Source organism: Archocentrus centrarchus, chromosome 17 (assembly GCF_007364275.1).
Source record: "Archocentrus centrarchus isolate MPI-CPG fArcCen1 chromosome 17, fArcCen1, whole genome shotgun sequence".
Classification (NCBI taxonomy): domain Eukaryota; kingdom Metazoa; phylum Chordata; class Actinopteri; order Cichliformes; family Cichlidae; genus Archocentrus; species Archocentrus centrarchus.
In genome coordinates, this window is record NC_044362.1 from 32,226,903 (window position 1) to 32,240,060 (window position 13,158).

General features: G+C 40.2%; 2 protein-coding genes across 3 annotated transcripts; one reads left to right on the forward strand and one right to left on the reverse strand.

Moving 5' to 3' along the window:
• Positions 1-3,940: 3,940 nt before the first annotated feature.
• Positions 3,941-8,454, reverse strand: LOC115796268 (E3 ubiquitin-protein ligase TRIM21-like). Its single transcript, XM_030752593.1, has 2 exons — positions 8,321-8,454; positions 3,941-4,544 (listed from the first exon to the last, which is right to left on the reverse strand). Exons 1-2 carry the CDS (start codon positions 8,452-8,454, stop codon positions 3,941-3,943), a joined length of 738 nt encoding a protein of 245 aa, XP_030608453.1.
• A 1,231-nt stretch (positions 8,455-9,685) lies between these two features.
• Positions 9,686-11,822, forward strand: LOC115795824 (E3 ubiquitin/ISG15 ligase TRIM25-like). Of its 2 annotated transcripts, XM_030751934.1 has the most exons (2): positions 9,686-10,482; positions 10,546-11,822. In XM_030751934.1, exons 1-2 carry the CDS (start codon positions 9,781-9,783, stop codon positions 11,443-11,445), a joined length of 1,602 nt encoding a protein of 533 aa, XP_030607794.1. In that variant the 5' UTR covers positions 9,686-9,780; the 3' UTR covers positions 11,446-11,822. The 2 variants fall into 2 exon arrangements, with proteins under 2 accessions (XP_030607794.1, XP_030607793.1); XM_030751933.1 differs by having other exon boundaries at positions 9,686-11,822.
• Positions 11,823-13,158: the final 1,336 nt, after the last annotated feature.

Consider the following 13,158-nt stretch of genomic DNA (forward strand, 5'->3'; position numbering starts at 1 on the left):
CAATAACTTTTATTTTGATAAAGTATTTTCTACTTACATATAAACTTTGCCCAATTCTATCCTGGGTTTTAACTAATTAATGATCCAAAGGAAAAAAATCTCAAACCAGTTAAACTTCATGGAAATTCTTCATAATTATTAAAAAGTATTGGTATCAGTATCAGTGATAATGGCCCTGTGTTTACTTTACATAGGATCGATACCAAATTATGAAGTGTCGCACACAACTACATTGAGCAGCATACACCAGGAGTGATTGACAGTGCTAAGACCCTCCTCCTGGCTCTGACTGGTTGTTTTTGACTGGGAGCGGTTCAGGGAGGAGGTGGAGGAGCTCCATTTTTTTCGCAGATTATCGGTCTCATACTGTCTGACATGGTGACAGTTTTAACAAATATGTAAAAACCAGATTTTTTATAAAAGTTACATCCTGCAGCTTTAATCTGTATAAGATTAAAGGCTTTAGTTCTTACTGTTGATGAGTGTTTTTTCAGTTTTACACATTTAGCTATGTGGTTTTGAAAAAGCACCCATTTTTACAAAGGTTGTTGGTTTAAAAACAACACAACTTTATGTATTGTTTATGAAAGGCAGAGAAAAGTTAAGACTATTGTGATGAACTATGAATAATTTTTTACATTCTGTGATAAATGATAGAAGTCACCCAGGAGTATTAAATAAAGATGGTTATATTTATTTGAGCTGTGAGTGTTTAATATCAGGATGATTTTATGGGAATGCGGATCTTTCAGATCAATTTGAGAAGTGATTTTGATCATGTTTCACATTTTATTGTGTCATGTAGTGTCAGGCACTGGTCTTGGTCTTGTCTCGGTCTCGCCCCCCCTCGGTCTTGGTCTCGACTGGTCTCGGACCCTAAAAGTCTTGGTCTTGTCTCGGTCTCGATACCCTCTGGTCTTGGTCTTGTCTCGGTCTCGGGTTAGGTGGTCTTGACTACAACACTAGTCTGTAGTAAGATCATCTGGAAGATATCCCAAGACCATTAGTGTGAATGAGTAGTTTATGTTAAATCCCAATGTTTTTAAGATTATTTCTTTACAGTAATCCCTCGCTACTTCGCGGTTCGCTTTTCGCGGACTCGCTATTTTACGGGTTTTCAATCAATATTAGTGTATAATATTTATTGCGGTATTTTCACTGTTTCGCGGGTTTTTGCAGTACTCGTTCTTCACATGCGTAGTACGTGTTGTACAGTAAAGTATATATTTGGTGTATAAGTGTGTGGGGAGGGTTTATAAAAACTTAAAATAGTGTATAACTACTAAAATAATGTATAAGTATTAAAATAAATATAGCGTCCCTACTTCGCGGATTTTCACTTATCGCGGGTGGTCCTGGAACGTAACACCCGCGATAAGTGAGGGATTACTGTACTTCTATCCAGAAGGGTTGTATAGATGGGCAGGTCCAGAATATGTGTCCATGGTCTGCCTTGACTTCCCCACAGTTTCTCCAATAGGATGCAGTTGTAGCACTGAATTTAGACTTTTGTTTTGGTGTTATGAAGAAGCAGATGATGGTCTTCCAGCCAAAGTCCCACCAGCTGTTGGAGTTGGTTGATGTAAACTGCGTTCTCCAGATGCTTGTCCACATATCCTGTGGAACCACAATATTAATTTCTTTTTCCCATTTTTGTTTTATATAGTTTGTTGAGTCCCTTTTAAGATTGATCAGGCATTGGTATAATTTATTTACAAGAGCTTTGTTACTTCCAGAGTTATATGCATTAATGAAAATTTTAATAATTGAAAAATCTCCAAGGGTACCATTATTTATTCTACTCCAGATATAATTGCGAAGCTGTAAGTACCTAGAAATATCTTGTTTCTCCAGCCCATACAGCTTACATAGAGTGTCAAAAGCCATAGGTTTAGTTTTTTCAATAACTGTACACACTGCAGTGAGACCATACAATGTTTTTCCATTTTGTGCTATAAGATGGGTTGCACCAACACACCAAAGTTCTCAGTTGAGCAGATATGTAATAATCTCTCAAAGAAGGTAGAGCCAAACCCCCTCTCTCCTTCAGTAACTGCAGGGTAGAAAACTTTACTCTTGGTCTTTTATTGAGCCAGATGAATCTTGAAATATGTTTGTTCCATTCCCTAAACTGCTTCTCAGGAATAGATACAGGTAAGGGAAGAAAAAGGTACAATAGTTTGGGAAGGATTTTCATTTTGATTATCTGTATTCTGTCACCAAGGTCGAGAGGGAGCAGGCTCCAGTTCCTAAGATCACTGTATATTTCTTTATTGACATGGATATGGTTGATATTGTATATTTGTGACAAGTTTTTAGGCAGATATATTTCTAAGTATTTAATGCTGGTTGAATTCCAATTAAACTTATATTTGGATATTAGAGCTTGTTCTGGGTGGAAATTAAAAGTTAAGACCTGTGTTTTATTGACATTGAGGGTATAACCCGAGTATGAACCATATCTTTCCAACATTCTCATTAACACTGGTAAACCTGAATCAGGTTCTGCTATTGTAACTAGAACATCGTCTGTGTATAGGCTTATTTTATGTTCCTCCTTGCCTATTAGGATACTTTTTAATGCCGTATCTTGGCATATAGCTTGAGCTAGGGGGTTCAATAAACCAATTAAAGAGATTTGGGCTTGCATGGCATCCCTGCCTGCAGCCACGTTCCAAGAGAGGCTACCATAAGAGCCTCTCTTATTATCAGCACGTATAGTTTGACTATATAAAGATTTGTAATATGTTTCAAACATCTTTTGAATTTTATCCAAATCAATTTCCAGTTTATGGTTAGTGGATAACAGCTCTCACTGTGGTTAACTGGGGTCCTAAAACCTTAGAAATGGCTTTGTAACCCTCTCCAGAATGATGGATGTCAGTGGCTTTTTTTTCTCAGCTGTCTTTTTTTTTTAAGATTGTGGCATGAAGAGTTGCTTTTTGAGATTTTTTTTATTTTTTTGGAGATTTTTTGCGAGGTTCTATTTAAGTGATTTCTTGATACAACAGTTCTGCCAGTAATCACCAGTTTGCCAGTAATCTTTTAAATTTTAAAGAAGTTAAAGAAGTTTTCAGTTCCTTTCTTGTTCACTGAGAGAAATCTAGTCTGTTTTGGGCTTGCACAAGTGCATTAAAGTCAGGTTCAATGTCTGAAGTGAAATTGCGACTGACAGTGGACAGGTGATCGTCACTGAGGGAGGACCTGTATCTGGATTTGTTAAACTTCATCACTGAGAATGTTTACTCAAAGAGAACCAACATCTGGGTGCACAAGCTTGACTTTATTTAGTGTTTTCTCTAATCAAATTATTCAACAGGGTCGAAACTATACGTACAGGCTCAAATATGTTAAGTGAGATATGATGCATGACATTATATTAATAGATGGATTCTTGGCAAGTTTTTTTGAAGACATATATTCTTCAAACTGTTGAATACCATTTAGATAAGGACCACCAATCAGTCATAGCATTAAAACCCACACATGAGGTGAATAATACTGAATAATATTGAGAACACTGGGAATGCAAACTTTGCTTCTAACAGCTTGTTTAACTTGCTACAAATCTAGTCACTTCCCAGATAGTCACAGCACTGCCCAATGACCCAATGACCCACCACACCACAAAACAGCTCACTGACAATATATGATAGTAAGAATATAATTGGATTTCTATGTGATAACATTCAAATAGGACTGTTGTGGAGCACTGCACCAATAAGAGAAACTCAATTTACATTGTTCTATTAATGCAAACTAAACTTATGTTGCAATTTTTTAAAGCCTTTACATACTGATGTTAATCTATAGATTAGTATTTTTGTGTTAACTAAAATGAGACCAGAGCAGCTGCAGTCAAGCTCCAGAAAACTCATGCTCATTGGCTAATGACTTGTCCATCACGAGTGCTATACCCTGACTAATCCTCCTTTCAACACTAAGGACAGATGATCAGAGGTGCAGAGTTTTTACCATCATCATTATCACAGGAACTGAAGTATGGGTAGAGTTTCTGAGTGAAGGAGCATTCAGTGAAGGAGTAGATGAGAGAAGCAGTATCTACATCATGAAAGGAGACCTGACCCTCCTCATAATCCACAAACACCCCTACCTTCTCAGGTGCAGACTGAAGAGAGAGGGGGAATGGAGAACCAGTAAGAGCTCTGTACTCATTTCCATTTCTCAGTGCTACACTCCAGAAACCATTCTTAGGGCTCAGTATGATTTTTCCTTTCCTGTCGATCGACTCTTTGGCCACTCCTAAATCCCATTTAGATTTTCCTTTAACCTGAACCTCAAAGTAAAATCTGCCTGAAAAGAAATTCTGCTTTCCTAAAACATTACAATAAAGTGTAAATCTCTCTGGGTTATCTGGAAGACTCTTCCTCAGGTCACTGTGATTTACTTGTTTTCCATAATCAGACAGGATGAGATTAGGATGCACTGTATCAGGATCAAGAGTCACATCCACTGCATACTGCTGGACCCACTTCAGCTCTTTGGCCTCAAACAGCTTCTTCTTTCTTGAGTGTCTCCTCCAGCTGAGCCACAGCTCTCACCACAGTGAGTCCTGCCTTTAGTCTGTCTTGTGTCTTTGTATCAAGTTCATGTGTCTAGTCCAAGTTTGTGTTTCCTCTTCCTGTTTTGCTTTGGTGGTCCTTGTGTCGTGCGCTTGATATTCAGTTTTGCTTTCTTTGTCCTGTTAGGTAGCTTCTCTTGATTGATTTTTCTCACACCTAAAATCTTCAATAATCAGGTCCCATCTTATCTTAAAAAGTCCATAGTACCTTATTATCCTAATAGAGCACTTGGAGCTGTGGGCTTGCTTGTGGTTCCCAGCATTTTGAAAATAAAATGGGAGGCAGAGCCTTCAGCCATCAGGCCTCTCTACTATTGAACCAGCTCACAGTTTGGATTTCGGTTTTGCTTAAAATATGCCTTTTTTTTTTATAAAGCTTATAGTTAGGGCTGGATCAGGTGACCCACCCACCCTTAGTCATGCTGCAATGGGCCTAGACTGCTGGAGGTTCCTGTGAGTCTTTTTATTTTTCATTCACCTCTTTTCACTTTGTGTTTATACACCACTACTATATTTAATCATTACTATTTATTGAACTCTGGGTCCCTCTCCTATAGTGTGTCTTTTGTTCTGTCTCTCTCTGGGCTCTCTTCCTCCTCACCCCCAACTGAGATGACTGCCCCTCTCTGAGCCTGGTTCTGTTGGCAGTTTCTTGCTGTTAAAAGGAAGTTTTTCCTTCCCACTGTTGAAAAAAAATGCTTGCTTATAGGGGATAGTGTAATTGTTTGGGTTTCTTTCTAATATTGTAGGGTCTTTACCTTACAATATAAAGCACCTTGAGATAACTCTTGTTAAATAGCATTATATAAATACACTGAAATAAATTGAATTGAAACTTCCTGTCCCTGTTTTTACTGTTCATTGGAAAATATTGATATATGAGGGACTGGCCACAAAAAAATAGAGAACCACTGATTTATACAGAAGAATAGTCCTGCTAACACAGCTCTGCTTACTCTGTGAAAAACATACAATGGATCTTTGGCTAAATGAGCAGATTTCTTTTGGAACCACTGTGACTGTGATTAGTCAGCATGAAATGAAATAGTAATGTGATCAGTAAATCGGCAAATGTGATCAGCTGCACTCACCATTGTTGTAGCGACTCTGTTGTGTTAATGAGAAAAACCTGATGGATGCAGGTGAATCTTATTTTAGAGACAAATGGGACTTGACTGTAATGCTGCTGATGCTCTCTCACACTTTCAGTTTCACTTCTGGAATATGGGGCTGAATGTCCCGTCTTTCACGTGGTGCTCTGCCTCTCCCAGCAGCTCTGTTAGTGTGGGTTTGCTGCCTGTCCCTTTATGGGAAGAGGAATCAGCCAGTTTACACTCAAGTACATGGCCGAGTAGGTGGGAGGAGTGGGGAGTATAATGAATTAATGAAGGCCTCAGGTTATCACCTGGATTCACAACAGGCCGAGAGCTTCTGGTGGCCACTGAAGGAGCTCACTGATCTTCCTTCTGTCCTGCTTCATGTGCGACCTCTTTAGTTTGTTTCTGTAATCCACAGACCACATCTTGTGTACTTTTATTAAATGACGGAAATATAAAAATATAGTTCAAATAGGTTATACTGACTTTTATACATCTGTAATATATAAGTTTATAATTAAAGTTTTTAAAAATCCACTGGCCCGATATCCTGCCATGAAGATTAATATTTGAATTCTAGCTTTATCTAATAGAATGAAACCAGAGACTCAAAAAATTGGTGATGGGCCAAGTCCATTATTACGGATCAAGTCAGGACACTGGGTGCCCAGTGGTTGAAGGCATTCCTGTTGGGACTTCTTCTGAGCCCTTCACCTTTTGTAGGACAAAAGTGCCTGCATAAACTGTGTGTTATCATAGAAACACACACAGAAAATGTCATAGTGGGTGGTGTGTCGGGCAGAGTTGGACCCAAATGCAGGACACTGTAGACAGACTTAACTTAAAAGGAATTTATTGTTGAATCAAAAAGGCAAAAATACAAAGTCCTCTTGGGAGCAAGGCAAGGTACATAATCCAAGACACAACATAAGCACCCAAACACTCCACCATGACATAACCAACAACCTGACAAAGAACTGACTAGAATGCAGAAAATATATACACACTAGGTAATGAGGCGATGAGGAACACCTGGGAGGGAGACACAGGAAGGAAAACTAAACACGCTGCACAAGAAACAAGACAACACCAAAATAAAACAAAATAAAACTTAACACGAGGACAGAGGATAAACAAAGCACAGAGACAAGATACCAGCGCCACCTAAACATAAGCCAGGAGCTAAACAAAAGAAACAGTACATTAAACAACACAAAACACTGGGCACAGACCAGGACCATGACAGAAAATGCAGAAATTTTAACATAAACAACAGTTAATGTAGTACATGAAACTTTGACACTATAATGTTAAATCTAGAATAGAATTTAAAATCCTTCTCCTCACATACAAGGTCTTGAATAATCAGGCCCCATCTTATCTCAAAGACCTCATAGTCCCATATCACCCCAATAGAGCACTTCACTCTCAGACTGCTGGCTTACTTGTGGTTCCTAGGATACTTAAGAGTAGAATGGGAGGCAGAGCCTTCAGCTTTCAGGCGCCTCTTCTGTGGAACCAGCTCCCAGCTTGGATTCAGGAGACAGACACCCTCTCTATTTTTAAGATTAGGCTTAAAACTTTCCTTTATGATAAAGCTTATAGTTAGGGCTGGATCAGGTGACCCTGAACCATCCCTTAGTTATGCTGCTATAGGCCTAGTCTGCTGGGGGGGTTCACATAATGCACTGTTTCTCATTCACCTTATTTACTTTGTTTATACTCCACTCTGCATTTAATCATTAATTGATATTAATCTCTGGCTCTCTTCCACAGCATGTCTTTCTCTCCCCTCAGCCCAACTGGTCGCGGCAGATGACCCCCCCTCCCTGAGCCTGGTTCTGCTGGAGGTTTCTTCCTGTTAAAGGGAGTTTTTCCTTTCCACTGTCACCAAGTGCTGCTCATATGGGGTCGTTTTGACTGTTGGGTTTTCTCTGTATTATTGTAGGGTCTTTACCCACAATACAAAGCGCCTTGAGGCGACAGTTTGTTGTGATTTGGCGCTATATAAATAAAATTGAATTGAAATTGAATTGAATAATATAAATAATAGGGCCTACAGTAAATTAATATATGAAATATACTTAATTTAAAATGCCCTGTATTGAAAAGGAATTCAGTTGACTCAAATAACTTGTGATCATTTTGTGGCTGATTTTTTTTTTCAAGGAATGTTTCTGAGCAACAACTACAAATGAATCTGAAACATGACTGTTACGGCCCTGGCCGAAATTCGTGTGTGTAACTGCCTGTGTATCTGTCTGTGTCCCAGTGTCCTCTTCCCGCAGGAGTTGGATGTTCTCGGCGGCCCCGCCTCCTTCACTGGCGATTGGACATCCTGAGGTAAATGGTAAATGGACTAGTTCTTATATAGCGCTTTTCTACTCAGTATGAGCACTCAAAGCGCTTATACAACCTGTTTGCATTCACCCATGCACTCCCATTTATACAAGCACTTCCATTTTTATGAAGCTAAGTGCTTTTAATTACCTAACATTCACTCACATTCATACTCCGACAGAACGGTCGGAGAGCAACTTGGGGTTAAGTATCATGCCCAAGGATACATTGGCATGTAGCCCGGAGTAGCCAGGATTCGAACCGCTGACCTTCCGATCAGTAGGTGACCTGCTCTACCTACTGAGCTACAGCCACCCCGAGGGTTTGGCACTCCATCTGGCGACTGGCAATTGGCTCCGGGTACCAGCTGATAGCCAGCTGACAGCTCAAAGGCTCATTGCAGCCAGCACCCGTGACGGCGGCCGAGCTGAGCATATTGTGTGTCAGACCTTGCCTCATCCACCCATTTCCAGAGCCAAGTGTGTTTTTTTCCGTGTGTTTCAGGTGCGAAGCAGAAGGGGTGAGCTGCCATTTCCTTTTGAAGATCTTTTCTCCTGTTGGTGGTTAGGGAGTAAGGGGTAGCGAATAGTTTCTTCCCCCCTGGGTTATCTGTTTTGTTTGTTGTTTTGGCCTTGGCCCACCCCGGAGCCTATGTTTTCGCACATTCAATAAACTGTCAAATCGTTATGTCTGACCCGCTTGTGGTGTGTGGTTCTTCTCGGGCTGAGGCAAGGGGGCCGCCTGTCCAACTTCTAGTGTTGCACTCTAGCCCCTAGACTGGGGCGTAACAATGAGGTTAAACCTATGGGTAAAGGAGAAAATGGCAGCTGTGAGAGAAAACTGCTTATGAGGAAATAATAGAAACAGAACCACAATAGAGACTGTTACACTACAGCTCTGCAATAACACACCAGTAAAAGAAATGTCTCAGGAATCGTGGATGAATGAAAACTGTGTTGGTTTTATTTCACAATAAAAATGTGCATCTCTGACACCTGACAGCACAGTTTACCTGTGTGTGGTGCTTTCAGTGCTGTGGTGTTGTGCCCTGCAGGAGTGAAATATGTGTGGTGATCTTCTATACACCAGTTTTTAGTCAGTGTGGTTACATTGAGGGTAATGTTGGTGTCACACTGTGTTCTGCATACTTTCTGTACAAAGCAAAGAGCTGCATGAATTTAACTGAGGAACTAAAAATTCTTCTAACATTTTTTTTTTACACCTCTAAGGTGCCTCCTGCTTCTATGTGTAACACAGTTTTGGGCTCTCTATATTCTCACACAGGAGAAAAGGTATAACTGTTTAGGTGTCCCAGGTTTACCAGCTCAGTCTCTGACAAGCTGTCACCATTTTCTCTCTTCATTTGGAGAATTTGAATTATTGTAAGGAATAGAAGTGATTAAATTAGCAGCTTTAGAATATGAACTGAGAAGAATGAGATTATTATTTTTGTTAAAGGTTTGAACAGCCAAACAATTAAACACAGTCTCTCTCGCTCCTCTTCCTGGAATGAGTCCCAGCCTGATAACCCTCCCTCTGCTTCCTGCTCTCTAACTCAGCACCTCCTCTCTGTCCACATGTCTCCTTGTTCCCTCCCCTTCAGATCTGCACTTTGAAGCTGGGTGTAACGAACATGTAGAGTTGTGTGAGAGCTGATAGGCCCCATTCACTGCAGACATTCATGTTGTTTAGATCAGAGCTCAGACTAGTTTCAGTTATCAGGAAGTGAAACTCACACAGTCGCTGACACTGAGAGGAGAAATGGCGCAGAAAGGAGTTCAGCTGGACCGAGAAACCTTCTCTTGTTCGATCTGTTTGGATCTACTGAAGGATCCGGTGACTATTCCCTGTGGACACAGCTACTGCATGAACTGTATTAAAGACTTCTGGGATGTAGAGGAGAAGAGAATCTACAGCTGCCCTCAGTGCAGACAGACCTTCACACCGAGGCCTGTCCTGGTGAAAAGCACCATGTTAGCAGTTTTAGTGGAGGAGCTGAAGAAGACTGGACTCCAAGCTGCTCCTGCTGATCACTGCTATGCTGGACCTGAAGATGTGGCCTGTGATGTCTGCACTGGGAGAAAAAGGAAGGCAGTGAAGTCCTGTTTGGTCTGTCTGGTCTCTTACTGTGAGGAACACCTTCAGCCTCATTATGATGTGGCTCCATTAAAGAAACACAAGCTGGTGGAGCCCTCCAAGAAGCTCCAGGAGAACATCTGCTCTCGTCATGATGAGGTGATGAAGATGTTCTGCCGTACTGATCAGCAGAGTATCTGTTATCTCTGCCCTGTGGATGAACATAAAGGCCACCACACAGTCTCAGCTGCAGCAGAAAGGACTGAGAGGCAGAGAGAGCTCGAGGTGAGTCGACTAAACATCCAGCAGAGAATCCAGGACAGAGAGAAAGATGTGAAGCTGCTTCAACAGGAGGTGGAGGCCATCAATCAGTCTGCTCATAAAACAGTGGAGCACAGTGAGAAGATCTTCACTGAGCTGATCCGTGTGATCCAGAAAAGAAGCTCTGATGTGAAGCAGCAGATCAGATCCCAGCAGGAAACTGAAGTGAGTCGAGTCAAAGAGCTTCAGGAGAAGCTGGAGCAGGAGATCACTGAGCTGAAGAGGAAAGACGCTGAGCTGAAGCAGCTCTCACACACAGAGGATCACATCCAGTTTCTACACAACTACCCCTCACTGTCAGCACTCAGTGAGTCTACACACTCATCCAGCATCAATATCCGTCCTCTGAGATACTTTGAGGATGTGACAGCAGCTGTGTCAGAGCTCAGAGAGAAACTACAGGACATCCTGAGAGAGGAACGGACAAACATCTCACTGACAGTCACTGAAGTGGATGTTTCACTGCCACAACCAGAGCCAAAGACCAGAGCTGAATTCTTAAAATATTCACATGAAATCACACTGGATCCAAACACAGCAAACACACATCTTATATTATCAGAGGGGAACAGAAAAGTAAAATTTTTATTTTTCGTAAAACAGTCTTATTCTGATCATCCAGACAGATTCACTTATTGGGAACAGGTCCTGAGCAGAGAGAGTCTGACTGGACGTTGTTACTGGGAGGTGGAGTGGAGAGGGAGAGTTTACGTAGCAGTCACATACAAGAATATCAGCAGAGCAGGGAGTGAATGTTGTTTTGGACATAATGACAAATCTTGGGCATTAAATTGTACCAACAACAGTTTTACATTTTGGTACAACAACATTGAAACTCCTGTCTCAGGTCCTCGGTCCTCCAGAGTAGGAGTGTACCTGGATCACAGAGCAGGTATTCTGTCCTTCTACAGCATCTCTGAAACCATGACTCTGCTCCACAGAGTCCAGACCACATTCACTCAGCCGCTCTATGCTGGACTGAGGCTTTACAATGTTGGAAGCAGTTCTGAGCTCATTAAGCTGAAATAGACTGAAGTGGGTTTAAATCTGTATTTTAGTTTCATGTTATTTTCTCTCCATCATTGTTGCATTTCTGCACTGCACAGAGATCAGCTGTCAGTCAAACATTATGGGTGGGACCTTGACATCTTCTAGTTGTTCTCTTGATGTTTTGGAGTTTTGGGGTGTGTCTGTTTAACCATGGAGGCGATCACTGCTCATGATGATTTTTATTTCCAAAAATATTTCTCCACATGAAAATGTAAACTTCTCTGTGCTCTAACTGTTTGCTGAATATTTGTATTGATGTATTTGTATGTTGTTGTTTCTCTTCTACTTCATGGGCCTTAACAGAGAAATCAGCAGAGCTTCCTTTATCACACAGATTTTCTTCTCATCACTTTGGACATTTGTACAGAAATCTATAATTACATTTATCTGTTTGATAGTGCAAATATTTTGTGGTCTATCAAACAAATGAGTTATTATAAAATTGTCATTATAATTATAATCAGTGATGAGATCATTCATTATATTTAATGTGTGAACAAACTGAATTTGTTTGTAATAAATAAAAGTTTGAAAAAAGTCTTTTATTCTGTCTCCCGGGATCTTCCAGGATATTAGTAAAAAAAAAAAAAAGAAACTTTCAGTTTTTCATTTTTTCTTTAACCAATATGAAGTGTTTCAGGGTTTTTTTTTGGTCTTGGCTGGAAGGTCTTCTCTCCAATCAGCATCAGTGTGATATTACAGATATTTAAATCTCTCTGTGCTGATGTTGTTGAAGCTGCTGGAGGCTCAGTGAAGGTTTCCATGTCTTCCTGCAGGTTAACAACTGAAATCTGAAAACTGATGCTCAACACAAGAGGGCGCCTTCATCCTGCTAACAGGGATGTACTGTAGAGGAGGTTAAAGCAACTCAGCTCAGTTTGATTTACATTCTGCCATGTTTTTAGTCTGATCAAACCCTTTATAATAAAGTACCTTGTGTCAAAAAAAACATCTTAAACTGTTTCAGAGCATCATTAGTTAGTCAGTGAGTTAATTTGGAGTTAATTTGGAGCTGTATCATCTAACACTGTAGAAACATTTCCTTCAGCTTCAGCACAGAGTGTTAAAAACAGAACAGGACTGTTGATGAGAACAAACAGCAGGGACACAGTATCAGCAAACAACAACATGGTTTAACATGAACACAGTCAAAATCTAAGAATTTGTATGTTGTTGATTCTCTTCCACCTTAACAGAGAAATCAGCAGACCTTCTTTTATCACACAGATTTTCTTCTCATCACTTTGGACATTTGGAAAGAAATCTGTAATTACATTTATCTGTTTGATAGAGGTTATATCTGTGGTCTATCAACCAAATGAGTTATTGTAAAACTGTAACTATCAATTAGGAGATCATTTAATTTTTCATGTTTAATGTGTGAACAAACTGAGGGTTATTATAATAAATCAAATTTTGTTCAAAGTCTTTTCTTCTGTCTTCATTCCAGGATCTCACTCAGATCTGAAAATGTGAAACTAATCTGAGAGAAGAACTGAAGCAGTTTTCCTCCAGAAACACCACAAAGGTCAGAGTTCATGTTTAGAGCTGAAGATTCAAATTTCTTCACTAAATCAGCATCATTATGGAAAAATTAGTAAGGTTGTCTTTTACTTATTGGTTTTTACAATAAAGCAGGATTTTAATGTACTGAACCATCACAGGAAAAGTTACTTCACATTTTCCAGCACT